The sequence below is a fragment of the Vulpes lagopus genome, chromosome 2 (assembly GCF_018345385.1).
Source record: "Vulpes lagopus strain Blue_001 chromosome 2, ASM1834538v1, whole genome shotgun sequence".
Taxonomy (NCBI): domain Eukaryota; kingdom Metazoa; phylum Chordata; class Mammalia; order Carnivora; family Canidae; genus Vulpes; species Vulpes lagopus.
In genome coordinates this window covers 37,819,930-37,837,177 of record NC_054825.1, presented here as the reverse complement: position 1 = coordinate 37,837,177, position 17,248 = coordinate 37,819,930, and the positions used below count along the sequence as shown (strand labels likewise).

At 39.4% G+C, this 17,248-nt stretch overlaps 1 protein-coding gene across 3 annotated transcripts; it reads left to right on the top strand.

The window, feature by feature from the left end:
- The first annotated feature begins 206 nt into the window (after positions 1-206).
- Positions 207-4,988, top strand: ZNF32 (zinc finger protein 32). Of its 3 annotated transcripts, none has more exons than XM_041743825.1 (3): positions 207-332; positions 2,622-2,761; positions 4,051-4,988. In XM_041743825.1, exons 2-3 carry the CDS (start codon positions 2,692-2,694, stop codon positions 4,800-4,802), a joined length of 822 nt encoding a protein of 273 aa, XP_041599759.1. In that variant the 5' UTR covers positions 207-332; positions 2,622-2,691; the 3' UTR covers positions 4,803-4,988. The 3 variants fall into 3 exon arrangements, with proteins under 3 accessions (XP_041599759.1, XP_041599758.1, XP_041599760.1); XM_041743824.1 differs by having other exon boundaries at positions 4,009-4,988; XM_041743826.1 differs by lacking the exon at positions 207-332 and having other exon boundaries at positions 2,630-2,765.
- The last annotated feature ends 12,260 nt before the right edge of the window (positions 4,989-17,248 follow it).

Genomic DNA, 17,248 nt, shown 5'->3' with positions numbered 1-17,248 from the left:
CTAGACTGCTAAGCCAGGCATAGCTAAACTGAGCCGCTGCGTAGCGCCCTCACTCTCGGAACTAGGTAGGTAGATCAGACGCCTCTGCCCAGAGGCCCAAGGGGACCTGCCTGAGGGCCCCGCCCCGTCGCGACCTTCCGAGCCCCAGCGGCAGGGCGCGCCGCCGGACTACGTTTCCCACAGTGCTCCGAGACGCCGGGACGCCCAAGGCCCGGGACCCGGCGGGCGGGCTCGCGCGCAGCCTCCTGGGAGTTGTAGTTCGGTCCGCTCGCGCCGGCGCTGCGGTGGGCTCGGCGCTGGCCTTTGTCTGTCTGCGGGCGCGCGCCGCTGCGGTGAGTGAGGCCGCGGGCCGGGTCAGTGCGCCCCGGCAAGGCGGGGCCGCGTGGGCGGGCCGTCGCCCCCGGGCCCTACGCGGCCCCGAGCAGGCCGGGCGGCCTGAACCCCGAGGGAGGCCACCCGCGAGGGGAGAGGCGTGCGGCCCGCGGAGAAGGGTCCAGCACGCAGGGCGGGCCGGGGGTCCTGAGGCGGGAGGGGAGGGTGTGCCCGCGGGAGCAGGGGCCACCCGACCGCCGCTCCGCAGGACAGAGCATGGGTGAAGGCCCCGCACCCTGGAGACGCGGGAGGGGGAGGCCACAGGCAGGTGTGCGCAGGGGCCTGCAGTGAGGATTTGACCTCACGGCCTGGGGAAAATGCTGCCTCTCCAGGGACGGGGATGGGAGAGAAGACATTTGTCAGGGTGGAGAATGGATTCAGATGTGAATCACCCCTACCCTCATCTCCTAAACCTGAGACTGTCGCCCAAGAGGTTCCAGAGACAGCAAAGTTTACCTCCTCTGCTAGGGCTCTCCTGAGGACACTCAGCTTTAGGCCTTCAGTCTGTAGGTCCTATCAGAGATCCTTCACATTTGGTTCTTTGATTCTCCCAAGAGTTACCTGATATGACAGTGTTGTTAACCTGTTTAGTTCCTGAGGAAATAGAGCCAGGGCTGTTTGGTTACTTGTCCAAGGCTGTATGGGGGTAGGGGAGAAGTCAAGACAAGAATCCAAGGCTCTTACGGCCTAATTCTGAATCTTTACAAAGGATAAATAACCTTTCTGGTAGGAAAAGCAATTTTCTATTAATAAAGCCACTTCTCCAAAATCTTCAGGAGATTATTTCCTCAGATTTGTGACCTAGGGAGAAAAATAAAATAATCTCCCTTTATTAACCAAGGCAGTTCCTGAGACACAGCTGAGCTTTTACTTGTTGGAAGATCTCATAGCATGTGGAGAGGCAGAGCTATAAATTCTACCCACTAGTTCTGACCAAACTAGTTGCTGGATTTCCCAGGGACAGAGTCCAACCTGAGGCACCAGGTTTTGTGCACTTTCCAGGGACTCTTGATGGATATGCAGTTGTTGAGCTGTAACACCCTGAACTAGCAAATGAATGTCCTATAGCATTCTGGTACCCTCATAAAAGATTCCTTTTTAGTTTCTACTCCAAATTGGAGCTGAGGCCTCCAAATACAACTTTAAAATGCTTCTCCAGTCAAAACAAATGTAGCATAATATATAGTTGTCAAGACCAGGTGCTCAGGTTAACAAAACAAGAATTGTAATTATTTGTAATTATTTACTATTTCAGTAAATCAGGAGGCCGGCATTTTGACGAGATATATTGGAGGGAATATGCAGTGAACCACTGCATAAAGTACAGATTTAGTAATTTGGGTCATAAAGTAAGGGGGAAAAAAAAGATAGATAATATGGAGCAAGAGGATTCCTAGGATCTTGAAGAGTAGTAAAATCTGGTCAAGCACTGTTATATTCTGTTCCATTTTATAAAAGTTCTCACCAGCTCTTTAGTGAAACTAGAGACCTGTCTAGTGTAAAGGCGTAGACTTTGGATCTCGAAAGTCTTGAATTTGATCCTTTGTCCACCCTGGACTCCTTATTGGCTCTGAGAATTTGGGCAGGTTATTTATCCTAGTTGGAGTGCCTTGGGCTTGGTTTTGAGAGTCTAAAGTAGGTCTTCCTCTTCCAAGAATTGACAAGTATTTACACTTAGAATTGGTATTCTCATATCTTGAAGAATAGAAGAGGGGTGGATCTGGATCTGGAATCTCCTAAATAATGTTAAAAGGTAAACATATGAGATCTCTTGCTTTGTCCTTATAACTTAGGGGGAACTGGAGGGGAGAGCTAGAGCCATTTTCATCTTAGAACAAATCATGAAGGCTGAAATGTTTTTTTTTAGATGCTGAATCCCTTTCAAGGCTTGAAGGATGAAAGAGTAGGTGGTTAGGTGGGGGAAGAAAGTGGGAAATCCCAATCACATGCCAAGGCTAAAGTACAAACAAGAGTGACCATTATCTTGGGATTGGCAGGAAGAGATATATATGTTTTCTGCTTCCCCACCTCATGTTTCCACTGTGACTCATTTATGTGTGGTCATGGTACTTTTTGGCCAACTTTGCAGTTACATTATAAGTGATTACATCACGCCAATCCAGATTTCCTCCATTTACTCCTACCCCAAACTGCAGCTCCTGTTGACTTTATGCTTCTCACCTATTAATTCTCCTGCCCTTATCTGTTATTTTTGTTGTTCTGTTTTTTGTTTGTTTTTTCCTTTTCAGGTGTTCAAGAATAGCCCATGGAAGAACCATATGAAGAGGTGGTGATCAAGGTCATACAGCAGGCGTGGACATGTTTGGATTTCCAACAGCTACCCTGCTGGATTGTCATGGAAGATATGCTCAGAATGTAGCATTTTTCAGTGAGTGAGTCGGTTGATTGCTGAGATGACCTCAAATGACAATATTCAGTGTTCCTGTACTCAAGCACTGGTCAGCAGGCTGAGGAAGTAGAGGAGACATTCCTTTAGAGGAGTTAACTATTCCTGGGGGCTACAGGGAAGGCCTGCAAGCCAGAATTAGAAATAACATTAGAAATAGCAAGAAAATGATCTTGATATGGAGGTAGTTTTGAGGTAGTCTCTGAAAAAATGAATAAGCAGCTTTATATCTCCGCACAATCACTGAATAAGGGGTAAGGCAAGAGAACAAGGAGAAAATCTTCCTAAGATGACTCCAAGAAAACTGTTAATAGTGATAAATGGACCCATAATAAAGTGCAGTAAGAGACTTAGATGTAGAGCAGTATGGAAAACACTGTCGGCATCTGCATAGGAAATATTTGAGAATAACTTCCAAGCCAAAATTGATTTCAGTTCCACTGTAGCTTAGTAGACTGAAATAGCATGGATATTAAGGGGGACATTTCCTTGGATCAGATTCTATAATTTTCCTACTTTGATCTAAGATATCAGACAAATTATTTAACTTCCTTTAGCTCCAGGCTCTTCATCTGTAAAATGGGACAATAAACTGATGGTTCACATCAGAGTCCACACAGCGAAGTAACCTTGCAGGGTTACTGGGACTAGAGATAATAGATGTAATGTATCAAAGATTCTGATACATATTTTCTGATGTCATGGTGCTTACTTGTCAGGACAACAGATTGGTGCAGAGATAGATTTCTCATGTATTGGTCTCTTCAGGCCCCAGTATCTAATTTTACAGTTTTTCTTAATATAATGCCTCCAAAATTTTAAAGCTTTCAGCCCTACACAACCTGGATCCATACCTGTTTTGGAGTCAGATAAAACTTGAGTATGGGGCTCTAATTGATCCTATGTAGTTTTCTTAATTTTTCTGAGCCTGTTTTCTTATCTACAAAATGGAGATAATCATGTCTACCTTACCAGATTCTTTGGGAGGCTAAATTAAACTAAATTTAGAGGCAGAATACTACTGTGGATCATGCCTGCATTTGAATATCAACTCTACACTTAACTAGTTGCAAGATCTGTGACAACCTCCCTATGCTTTCATTTCTTTAGCTGTAGCACTCTCATAGGATTGTTTTCAGGATTAAATTATCTATGCAAAATTCATAGTATAATGTCTGGCACATAATAAGCATTCAAAGCATTGTTTCTTTTTTCCCTATTCTTCTCAGCATATTGGTGCATCTTACATGACTTCCCTCTCATTTTACCAGATGTGATGACAGAAGCCCACCACAAATATGATCACTCTGAGGCCACAGGATCCTCAAGCTGGGATTTCCAGAATTCTTTCAGAAGAGAGAAGCTGGAACAAAAATCCCCAGATTCTAAGACACTACAGGAAGATTCACCTGGAGTGAGACAGAGGGTCTATGAGTGTCAGGAATGTGGAAAATCCTTCAGGCAAAAAGGTAGTCTAACCTTGCATGAGAGAATCCACACTGGTCAAAAACCCTTTGAGTGTACCCATTGTGGAAAAAGCTTCAGGGCCAAAGGCAATCTTGTTACACATCAGCGAATACACACAGGAGAAAAGCCCTATCAGTGCAAGGAGTGTGGGAAAAGCTTTAGTCAACGAGGTAGTCTGGCCGTTCATGAAAGACTCCACACTGGACAGAAACCCTATGAATGTGCTATTTGTCAGAGAAGCTTCAGAAATCAAAGTAACCTTGCTGTTCATAGAAGAGTTCACAGTGGTGAAAAGCCCTATAGATGTGATCAGTGTGGAAAAGCCTTCAGTCAGAAAGGAAGCTTAATTGTTCACATCAGAGTCCACACAGGCCTGAAACCCTATGCCTGCACACAGTGCAGGAAGAGTTTCCACACCAGGGGCAATTGTATCCTGCATGGCAAAATCCACACAGGAGAGACACCCTATCTGTGTGGCCAGTGTGGGAAAAGCTTCACTCAAAGAGGGAGTCTGGCCGTGCACCAGCGAAGCTGCTCACAAAGACTCACCCTTTGACCACTCTCTTCAAAGGAAGTTTTCTTTATGAATTAAAAGTACAAAATCCTCAGATCAAGCAACCTATCCAATTCTATGGAATGAATGGAGACTCTTTCACAAAGACCATGATTGGGTAGGGCAAACTGACTTTTCCCTTTCCCCCCAAATAAGTATGAAAAATAAATGTCTTGTTTATTATCATTATCACATATGTTTCATAATTTGTCAGTTTATTTTGACCTAAGTTCCCAAAGTACCTCCATTAATCTAGTGCATACTTGGGAGATTGTTCTGTGTATAACATATAAATTTTAAATTTGTAAGTTGACACCATTAAATAGATCAGCTCTTATGAATCCAAAGTCTTCTCTTTACATATCCAAATCAATCTTGTATTGGATTCAAGACCTCTGGGAAGATATTCATCCCAAAACACTTGATAGCAAATCTTTATCATCTAGAGAGGTAAATTATATCAAAGGTCTTTGGACACAGAAATGCTTTAGAAATACTATGGCTTTGAATAGTAATATAATATTGGCCCCGAAGATACCCTGATACCATTTGAAGATGTATACAAGAATGTTCATATCATCCCAATTCATAATAGTCATAAACTGGACAAAACCCAATATCCAACAATACATAAAGTAGTATATTATAGTATGTTCATATAATGAAATAGGACTCAACAGTAAAAAAATAACAAATGATACATGAAATAATATGGGAGAATCTCAAAGCTTTATGTTGAATGAAAGAACACAAATACACACACCAGGAAAAACTAATTAATAGAATAGAACTAATAGATTCAGCTAGTGGCCAACTATGGGAGGAAGAAACTGGGTAAGGACTTGAGAATGGCACAAAGCAACTTTATAGAGTGAAAACATTCTCTATACCTTATTTCAGGTGGTGGATGCTTGGGTCTGTACAATTATCAAGATTCACTAAGCTCAATATCTACAGTCTGCACTTTTTTTTTTCTGTAAAGCATACTTCAGTAACAATAAGGCAGCTTAAAAATACTGCACACAAGTTCTTTAACACTTAACTCATGAAGAGATGGGGGGTCTGTCACCTCCCCTTGAGTTTGGGTAGGGTTGTGACTGCTTCAAGCACAAAAAACAACTGATGCTACATGATTTCCAAGAATAGGTCTGAAGAGCTCTTTAAAGGTGTGAAAGTTTCTGCATGATTCTCTTGAGACACATACTCTGAAGAAAACCAGCTGCCATGTAAAAAGTCTATCTTAAGGCCACTATGATGGACAAGCTGCATATACATGCTCCAGTTGACAACTTCAGCTGAGCTCCCCACAGACAGGCAGCATCAACTACTAGCCATGTGAGTGAGTTATTGTAGATGTCCAGCCAAGTGCAACCTTCAGGTGACTGGAGCCCCATATGACATCTGACCAAAACTGTATGAGAGCCCTAAGTAAGCCTTCCCAAATTCCTAACAGACAAAATCATTAGAGAAATCAAAAGTTATGGTTTTATACCACTAAATATTTAGATTATTTATTATACAGCAATAATAGAACATTTTCTAAAAGGATAAGATACTGTGAAAAGAAAAGGAAAAATCTGGAAGAACAACTTGAGATTTACTTACTGATTAAACCAAAACAGGAAATTATGATTCATAATTCATCAGAAAACAAGATTTAAAAGTAAACATTTCTTTTGACAAAACAGAAGGCAAAGTATAGATTAATTAACCCAGATACAAGTTACAATATGAAAAAGTAAATGCTGGTCTCCAGCAATCCTGCACTGTAAGAAATTTATTGGATAGATAGATACTCAGTAACAATGAGGCAGTTTAAAAACATTTCCCATAAATTCTTCAACACTAATCTCATGAAGAGATGGAGGTCTTTTTCACCTCTACTTGAATCTGGGTAAGCTTGTGACTGCTTCAGACACACACACACACACACACACACACACAAAAAAAAAAAAACAACTAATGGCACATGACTTCCAAGAATAGATCTGAAGAGCTCTAAAGGTGTGAAAAGTTTCTGCATTAAGTACACACATATCTATATATAGACATCTTAGAATCCTGGTTCTGCAGAAAAGAAATGAGTAAATAAAGAGTAAATAGATTAGAAAATATAAAAGATCTTTTATAATGTTCTTTTTTTAAGATTTTATTTATTCATGAGAGACACAGAGAAGCAGATGCAGGCAGAGGGAAAAGCAGGCTCCCTGTGGAGATCCTGATGTGGGACTCAATCCCAGGACCCCAGGATCACACTCTGAGCCAAAGGCAGACATTCAACCACTGAGCCACCCAGGTGCCCCTAAAATGTTCTCTTTATACATATGTTATTAAATTTCTTTAAAGATTGCTGGCTGCTTCTATTACAGTAATAACAAAAGAGAATACCAGATTAAGAGGACAATGTAGGAAGATCCTGGATTTACCTCTTCACACATAAACCTAATCTACAGCTACCTATGAAACAATTTCCTCTGGGGGGGAAAAAAAAAAAAACAACTAGAAACTCACTGAGTGACTCCAACAGATAACACAAATAAGAAAAAACACACTGAAGCTGGTAGGAGAAGTGGAGACAATTGCCGTAAATCCTACCCTTGGTGCAGCAACCCACATTCAGGAGGGAACCCACAACCGCAGCTTCTTTCTGAGGAGCAAAGACTTTGAGCCCCAAACTGGGTACTCCAACTTTTAAGACTTGAGACATGTGTCCCCAAAACATCTGGCTTTGAAAACCAACAGGACTCACATTCAGGAGACCCACAAGGCAAGACTAGAGTGAACTGAAAAACAGCTCTTAAAGGGCTCTCACGTTTAGACTTTTCCCCGGGACCAGCATGGAAGCAGCCAATCCAGAAGCATTCAGATTTCCGGTGAAAGAACCTTATTTTCTTAAAGTGATGGCCTGAGGCACAGGCATCTAATTTAACACACACCTAGGGGCCTTGCATTTCCAGGTATGGAAAGTGGCTGGCACCATCTTTCCATTCTCCCTCTGCCTCACTTCAGCCCACTGGTGTCTCCCAGAAAAGAGCTTATAGCTTCCTCTGGCATACCAATTATTGCAGCTGTGGCCCAGGTGGACAACTCTAGTTGCCTGGCTCTGGTAGCCAGTGGGGCTTATGCTCATGGGTCCAAAGGACTGTAACCAATGGAGAAATAAGTTCACTGGCTCCCACCCTCAGGGCACAACAAGAGACAACAGACCAAGGCACTCAGTCTCTCTATGAAAGAGCCCTATTAGCTTATCTTCATAGATGTGGCCTGAAGGGCAGTATTCTAATTAAACATATAGGTAAGGGCACACTATAATTCTCTCCAGAGACCTCAGAGGGCAGTCATTATCTTCATTCTCCCTCTGCTGTGCTCCATAGCACCAGTATTTCCCAGAGAAAGCATGTCTCTGGTATGCTGGGTTTTATGGGTACAACCCAGAGGACACCCCTTGAATTGTCTTTCTCTAGTGGCCAATAGGGCTTGTATTCTTGTAACCCAGGGGATTGTTACAAACAAAGAGACAGTTCTTGGCTGGCCACCAACCCTAAGGCACTGTGCAGAGAGGAAATTGAAACACCCCCCTAGTCTTTCTGGGAAAGAGATCTATTTGCTTGTCCTGGAACATCAGCCTGAGGGGCAGGCTTTTGGTTTTGCACACAACTAAGTGCCTACTGAGATACACTAAGAGATGGGTGCTAGTGGATGCCATGTTCATGCTCTCTGCCTCACTCCAGATCCCTGGTATCTCCCAGAAGGAAACTTGTATACTCACCTGGCACCTAAATATAAGTGACTGCCTGAAACCCAGGGGACACTTCTAGAACATCTAGCTTTGGTGACCAGTGGGACTTACACTTGTGGTCCCATAGGACTATGTATATTTGCAAAAGTTAGAAGCTACTGCCTGAGCTGAACCTAAGTGCTGCTTGATATCCTACCCTTTGGGACACTGACAGGTCTTAGCACATCCTCTGCTAGTAGGAGGCACTAAAATAAAATAAGCTGCTTGGCCAATCATGAAGGCTTGAGAGGTAACCAAGAGTTAGGGCAAGGTTTGCATAAGGCTCATCTACTACACAAGTCTACTTCATCAAGACTGGTAAAGGTGACTATTTTATCCAGCACATAAAAACCAACACATAAAGAAGGAAAATGAAGAAATAGGGGAATATGTTCCAAATGAAAGAACAAGATAAATACTTCATAGATGTGGCCTGAAGGGCAGTATTCTTTTTCCCTTCGGGGGAAAAGTCCTTAATGAAATGGTGATAAGTGAGTTACCTGATAGGGAGTTCAAAATAATGGCCATACAGATACTCACTGAACTTGGGAGAACGCATGAACACAGTGAGAACTTCAAAAAAGGTACAGATAATATAAGAAGGAACCAAATAGAAGTCATAGAGATGAAGAATACAAGAAGTGAATCGAGAAATATTGTAGAAGGACGACTGGGTGGCTCAGCAGTTGAGTGTCTACCTTTGGCTCAGGGCATGATCCCAGGGTTCTGGGATCAAGTCCTGTATCAGACTCCCTGCAAGGAGCCTGCTTCTCCCTCTGCCTGTGTCTCTGCCTCTCTCAATTTCTCTCTCTCTCTCTCTCTCTCTCATAAATAAATAAAATCTTTTTTAAAAAGAAAAATATTGTAGAGGGGTTAAATAATGAAGCAGAAGAAAGACTCAGTGAACTTGAAAACAGGGCAGTAGAACTTACCCAGTCAAAGCATCAAAAAAAGAAGAATAAAAAACAGTGAAAGTACCTTAAGGGACTTATGGGACAACATCATGTGGACCAACATTCACATTATAGGGGTTCTACAAGGAGAACAAAAATAGGCAATTTACTGGAAGAAGAAATGTCTAGAAACTTCCTTAATCTAGGGAAGGTAACATATCCAGAACATATCCAGGAATCCCAGAGTTCCAAATAAAATGAACCCCAAAAGACAACAAAATGCTTTATAATTAAAGGGTCAAAAATAAAAGACAAGGAAAGAATCCTAAAAGCAAAAAGACAAAAACAACATCTTACGTGCAGGGAACCCCCCCCCCCATAAAGGTATCAGCAGAAACTTTGTATGTCAAAGAAAGTGGCTTATATATTCAAAGTGCTGAAAGAAAAAAAAACTGCCAACCAAGACTATGGTACCAGCAAAAGAAAAAAAAAGTCCTTCTTTATCCTGCAGGATAGTTTTTCAGACCAAAAAAAAAAAAAAAAAAAGAGTTTTCCAGACAAGCAAAAGCTAAAGGAGTTCATTATTACTAGACCAGCCTTACAAGAAATGTTAAAGGGACTTCTTTAAGCTGAAAAAAAAGGGACACTAATTAGTAGCAGGAAAACATATGAAATTATAAATCTCACTGATAAGGTAAATAAACACATAGTAAAATCTAGAAAAATCTAATGTTGTAAATGTGGTAGATTAATCAATTATGAAGCAATTATGAAGGTTAATAGACAAAAGTAGTAAGAATAACTATAATAATTATAACTATAATAATTAGTTAAGGGATACACAAAAAAGTATAAAATGAGACATCAAAAATAAAACGTGGGGAATGAGTAAAATCCAGAGTTTTAGAATATATTCAAATTTAACTTACCAACTTAAAAGACTATTACAAATTGTTACATGCAAGCTTCAGAAAAAGAAATCTAACATACCACCGAAGAAAATAAATCATAAAGAAGAAAGCAATGGAAGATAGGAATAGAGGAACTACAAAACAGCAGAAAACAATTAACAAAATAGCAGTATGTACATCCCTATCAAATTACTTTAGGTATAAATGGACTAAATTATCTAACCAAAAGATATAGAGAGGCTGAATGGTTAAAAAACAAGACCTAGGGATGCCTGGGTGGCTCAGTGGTTGAGCATCTGCCTTTGGCTCAGGACGTGATACCAGGGTCTAGGATCAAGTCCCACATCAGGCTCCCTTAGGGGAGCCTGCTTCTCCCTCTGCCTATATGTCTCCTTCTGTGTGTCTCTCATAAATAAATAAATAAAATCTTAAAAAAAAAAAAAAAAAGACCCAGGGTGCCTGGGTGGCTCAGTCAGTTGAATGTCCGACTCTTGGTTTCAGCTTAGGTCATATCATGGGTCATGGGATCCAGCCCATGTCAGACTTCACACTTAATGAGGAGTCTGCTTGAGAGTCTCTTCCTCTGCCCCTCCCCTCAGCTCACACACCTGCATACACACACCCTCTCTCTATAAATCAATCAACCAATCTTGAAAAAAAAAAGACCCATATCTATACTGCCTACAAGATACTCCAGATGTAAGGACAAACACAAACTGAAAATGAGAAGATGGAAAAAATATTTCATGCAAATGAAAATCAAATGAAAGCTGGAGTAGCTATACTTAGACAAAATAAACTTTAAAACAAATACTAAAATCAGAAACAAAGAAAGGGGTGATAAATAATGATAAAGGGGTCAATCCAACAAGAGGGTAAAACATCTGTAAATATTTATGCATCCAATATAGGAGTGCCTAAATAAATATATAAAGCAGTGTTAACAGAAATAAAGGGAGAAACAGACAACAATGCAATAATAGGGGACTTTAATATCCCACTTAGATGATACAGACAAAATCAGTAAGGAAATATGGCTTTAAACATGTTAGACCAGATGGATTTAACAGATATATAACATATATAAGACTATGACAGATATATACAGAGCATTCCATCTAAAAGCAATAGAACACATTCGTCTCACATGTGGAACATTCTTTAGAATAGATCATATATTCGGTCACAAAGCAAACCTTAATAAGTTTAAGACTGAAATCATATCAAGATCTTTTCCAATCACAATGGCATGAAACTAGAAATCAATTACAAAAAGAAAATTCACAAATATGTGAAGATGAAACTGAACAACCAATTAGTCAAAGAAGAAGTCAGAAGGGAAATTTTAAAAATACCTTATGGCAAATATAAATGAAAATAGAACATACCAAAACTTATGGGGTGCAGCCAAAGCAGTTCTATGAGAGAAGCTCATAGCAACAAATGTCTACATCAGGGAAAAAATGATCTCAAATAAACAATCTAACTTTACACATGAAGGAACTAGAAAAAGAACAAACAAAGCCCAAAGTCAGTAGAAGAAAGGACATAATAAACATCAGAGGAGAAATAAATAACATTGAGACTAAAAAGATAATAGAAAAGATAAAGGAAACTAAAAGTTTGTTCTTTAAAAAGATAAACAAAACTGACAAACCTTGGTGAGCAAAACTCACCAAGAGAAAAAGATAAGAGGATTCAAAATCAGAAATGAAGGAGGAGACATTATAACTGATACCACAAAAATGCAAAGGATCACAGAGATCTACTATGAATAATTATAGGCCAACAAATTGGACAGCTTAGAAGAATGGATAAATTTCTAGAAATACACAATCACCAAGGCTGAATCGTGAAGAAACAGAAAATCAGGGATCCCTGGGTGGCGCAGCGGTTTGGCACCTGCCTTTGGCCCAGGGCGCAATCCTGGAGACCCGGGATCGAATCCCACGTCGGGCTCCCAGTGCATGGAGCCTGCTTCTCCCTCTGCCTGTGTCTCTGCCTCTCTCTCTCTCTCTCTCTCTCTCTCTCTCTCTCTCTCTCTCTGTGACTATCATAAATAAATAAAAATTTTTAAAAAAGAAACAGAAAATCTGAACAAACTGATTACTAGAGATTAAATCAGTAATCAAAAACCTCTTGACAAACAAAAGTCCAGGATTAGATGGTACACTGGTGAATTTTACCAAGCATTTAAAGGATAACTACAAGCCTTTCTTAAACTTTTCAAAAATTAAAAAAGGAACACTTCCAAACTCATTTTATGAAGTAAGCATTACCTTGATACCAAATCAGATAAGGAAACCACAAGAAAACTAAACTATAGGTCAATATACCTGCTGAACAAAGATACAAAAATCCTCAACAATATATTCATAAACTGAATTCACCAATACATTAAAAGATCATACACCATGACGGAGGGGATTTATTCCAGGGATGCAAGGATGGTTCGACACCCACAAATTATCAGTGTGACACACCACATTAACCAAAGGAAAGATAAAAATCCTATGATCATCTCAATACAGAAAAACATTTGACAAAATTCAATATCTGTTCATAATAAAAATTCTCAACAAAGTAGATAAGAGGAAACACACCTCAACATAATAAAGACCATATATGACAAGTCCATGGCCAGTATCATACTCAAGGGTAAAAAGATGAAAGCCTTTCCTCTAAGATCAGAAATAAGACAAGGATGCCCACCATCCCCACTTTTATTCAATGTAGTAATGAAAATCCCAGCCAGAGCAATTAGGCAAGACAAAGAAATAAAAGGCATTTTATTTCAAATTAGAAAGGAAAAAGCAAAACTGTCACTATTTGCAGATGACATGATCTTTATATATAGAAGACCCAGGAGTACCCAGGTGGTTCAGTCAGTTAAACATATAGCTCTTGGGACACCTGGGTGGCTCAGTGGTTGACCATCTATCTGCCTTTGGCTCAGATCATGATCCTGAGGTTCTGGGATCAAGTCCCACATCAGGCTCCCCTCAGGGAGCCTGCTTCTCCCTCTGCCTATGTCTCTGCCCCTCTCTCTGTGTCTCTCATGGATAAATAAATTCTTCAAAAACAAAACATACAATTCTTGATTTCAGGTGAGGTCATGATATTAGGGTTGTGAGATCCAGCCCTATGTTGGGCTCTGCATTGGGCATGGAGCCTGCTTAAAACTTTCTCTCTCTCTCCCTCTGCCCCTTCCCCACCATGCACACATTCTCTCTCTCTCTCTCTCTCTCTCTCTAAAAAAAGAAAACCCAAAGAATTACCAAAAAACTGTTAAAACAAATGAATTCAGTCAAGTTGAGGATAGAAAATATACAAAATCTGTTGCATTTCTGTACACTAAAAACAAACTATCAGAAAGAAAAATTAAGAAAACAATCCCATTTACAATTGCATCAAAAATAATAAAATAAAAAATAATAATAATAATAATAAAATATCTAGAAATAAACTTTAAAAAGGGGGTGGAAAATGTGTACAATAAAAACTGTAAGACATTGATGAAAGAAATCAAATAAGAAAAATAAAAGAAAGATATTCCATGCTCATAGATGGAAGAATTAATATTGTTAAAATGTACACACTACTCAAAGCAATCTACATGTTCAATGAAATCCCTGTCAAAACTCTGATGGCATTTTTCACAGAAATAGAACAATCCTAAAATTTGTACTGAACCACAAAAGAGACCCCAAAGAGCCAAGGAAATCTTGATAAAAACAAAGCTGGAGGCAACATACTCCCTGATTTCAAACTATAATACAAGCTATCATAATCAACAGTATATATTGACATAAAAGAGACACACAGATCAATGGAACAGAAATGACAACCCAGAAATAAACCCACAATAGGGATCCCTGGGTGGCGCAGTGGTTTGGCGCCTGCCTTTGGCCCAGGGCGCGATCCTGGAGACCCGGGATCGAATCCCACGTCAGGCTCCCGGTGCATGGAGCCTGCTTCTCTCCCTCTGCCTGTGTCTCTGCCTCTCTCTCTCTCTCTCTCCTCTCTCTCTCTCTCTCTCTGTGACTATCATAATTAAATTTTAAAAAAAAGATTTATTTATTTTAGAGAGAGTAAGTGCATAGGGGAAGGCAAAGAGGGAGAGGAGAGAGAATCTAAAGCAAACTCCCCACTGAGTATGAAGTGTCAGATCACAACCTGACCCACCAAGGTGCCCCTCAGGTTTTTTTTTTTAATTTTTTTTAAATTTTTTTAAATTTTTTTAAATTTTTTTAAATTTTTTTAAATTTTTTTAAATTTTTTTAAATTTTTTTAAATTTTTTTAAATTTTTTTAAATTTTTTTAAATTTTTTTAAATTTTTTTAAATTTTTTTAAATTTTTTTAAATTTTTTTAAATTTTTTTAAATTTTTTTAAATTTTTTTAAATTTTTTTAAATTTTTTTAAATTTTTTTAAATTTTTTTAAATTTTTTTAAATTTTTTTAAATTTTTTTAAATTTTTTTAAATTTTTTTAAATTTTTTTAAATTTTTTTAAATTTTTTTAAATTTTTTTAAAAATTCTTCAAAAACAAAACATACAATTCTTGATTTCAGGTGAGGTCATGATATTAGGGTTGTGAGATCCAGCCCTATGTTGGGCTCTGCATTGGGCATGGAGCCTGCTTAAAACTTTCTCTCTCTCTCCCTCTGCCCCTTCCCCACCATGCACACATTCTCTCTCTCTCTCTCTCTCTCTAAAAAAAGAAAACCCAAAGAATTACCAAAAAACTGTTAAAACAAATGAATTCAGTCAAGTTGAGGATAGAAAATATACAAAATCTGTTGCATTTCTGTACACTAAAAACAAACTATCAGAAAGAAAAATTAAGAAAACAATCCCATTTACAATTGCATCAAAAATAATAAAATAAAAAATAATAATAATAATAATAAAATATCTAGAAATAAACTTTAAAAAGGGGGTGGAAAATGTGTACAATAAAAACTGTAAGACATTGATGAAAGAAATCAAATAAGAAAAATAAAAGAAAGATATTCCATGCTCATAGATGGAAGAATTAATATTGTTAATTTATAGTTAGAATTAAAATTGTTAAAATGTACACACTACTCAAAGCAATCTACATGTTCAATGAAATCCCTGTCAAAACTCTGATGGCATTTTTCACAGAAATAGAACAATCCTAAAATTTGTACTGAACCACAAAAGAGACCCCAAAGAGCCAAGGAAATCTTGATAAAAACAAAGCTGGAGGCAACATACTCCCTGATTTCAAACTATAATACAAGCTATCATAATCAACAGTATATATTGACATAAAAGAGACACACAGATCAATGGAACAGAAATGACAACCCAGAAATAAACCCACAATAGGGATCCCTGGGTGGCGCAGTGGTTTGGCGCCTGCCTTTGGCCCAGGGCGCGATCCTGGAGACCCGGGATCGAATCCCACGTCAGGCTCCCGGTGCATGGAGCCTGCTTCTCCCTCTGCCTGTGTCTCTGCCTCTCTCTCTCTCTCTCTCTCTCTCTCTCTCTCTCTCTCTGTGACTATCATAAATAAATTAATTAATTAATTAAAAAAAATAAACCCACAATAAATTAATCTATGACAAGGGGGATTAAATGGGTGATAGGTGTCAAAAGATACAAACTCCCACTTATAAGTCACCCTGCTAAGGCACTCCCTTCACAGAGTACTCTGGAAACCTCCAACCAGAGACCCACTTCAGTCCCATCCACTGGCATCCACCCATGCCAGTGTACCCCCTCTAAGTAGCACCCCATGAACCCTAGGCTCATATTCTGCCTTGGCTCCAGCTACCCTACCAAGGTGTCCCCTGTGCTGAGCACCCCAAGACACCCCAGCTTATATTCTCTTCACCTTCAGCTGTCCTGCCAGGATACTCTGCACAGAGAACCCTAGGACTGCTTTGGTCCACACCTACTTCAGCTTCATCTGCCTTGCCAGAGTGCCCTCCATACAGAAGGCCCTACCTAAGATCCTAGCCAAAAGCAACAACCACCAAACTTGTGAGCAGGCTTTCAGATCAGTAGTAACCAAAAGAAATATAATTTGAACCCCAAAATGTGAGTCATGTATGTAACTAAATTTTATAGCAGACACATTAAAATCATTCTAAATCATTTTAATATATTTAACCTAACCTATATATCCAAAATATCATTTTGACATGTAATAATGTAAAAAAAATTGGGGGATATTTTAGTTTCTTCATACCGTGTCTTCAAAATTCAGACCAGCCTCTTTTTAACTGTTCATTAGCCATTTATGGCTATTGTACTGTGACAGCCTCAAATGATTCAACCATGCAACTGTTAAGTCAATTCCAGCCTTGAGTTTTCCCAGCTGAGACCCAAGCAACATCATACAGTTAAAAAGTTGTTCCTGCTGTGCCCTTTCTGAATTCTTGATACAAAATCTGTTAGCAGGGGCAGCCTGGGCAGCTCAGCCATATACCGCTGCCTTCAGCCCAGGGCTTGATCCTGGAGTCCCAGAATCGATTCCCACATGGGGTTCCCTGCATTGAGCTTGCTTCTCCCTCTGCCTCTGTGTGTGTGTGTGTGTGTGTGTGTGTGTGTGTCTTTCATGAACAAATAAAATCTATTTAAAAAAATCTCTGAGCATAACAAAATGGTAACTAAGTTTGGGTGGCATATTATCTACCAGTAGTAACTGGGGTAACAGTCTATGAAAGTTCTATAATTTATTTAAACATTTTACTATCTCAGGTGTTTTTCTCACTTCTTTCCAGGGCTTTATTATAAACAATTCTATAGTGAGTAATACAATCTCTGTAAGCTCATATTTCCTTGAGAGTGGCTTTTCTGGGTTAAATGGAGCGCCCATTTAGATTTACATTCA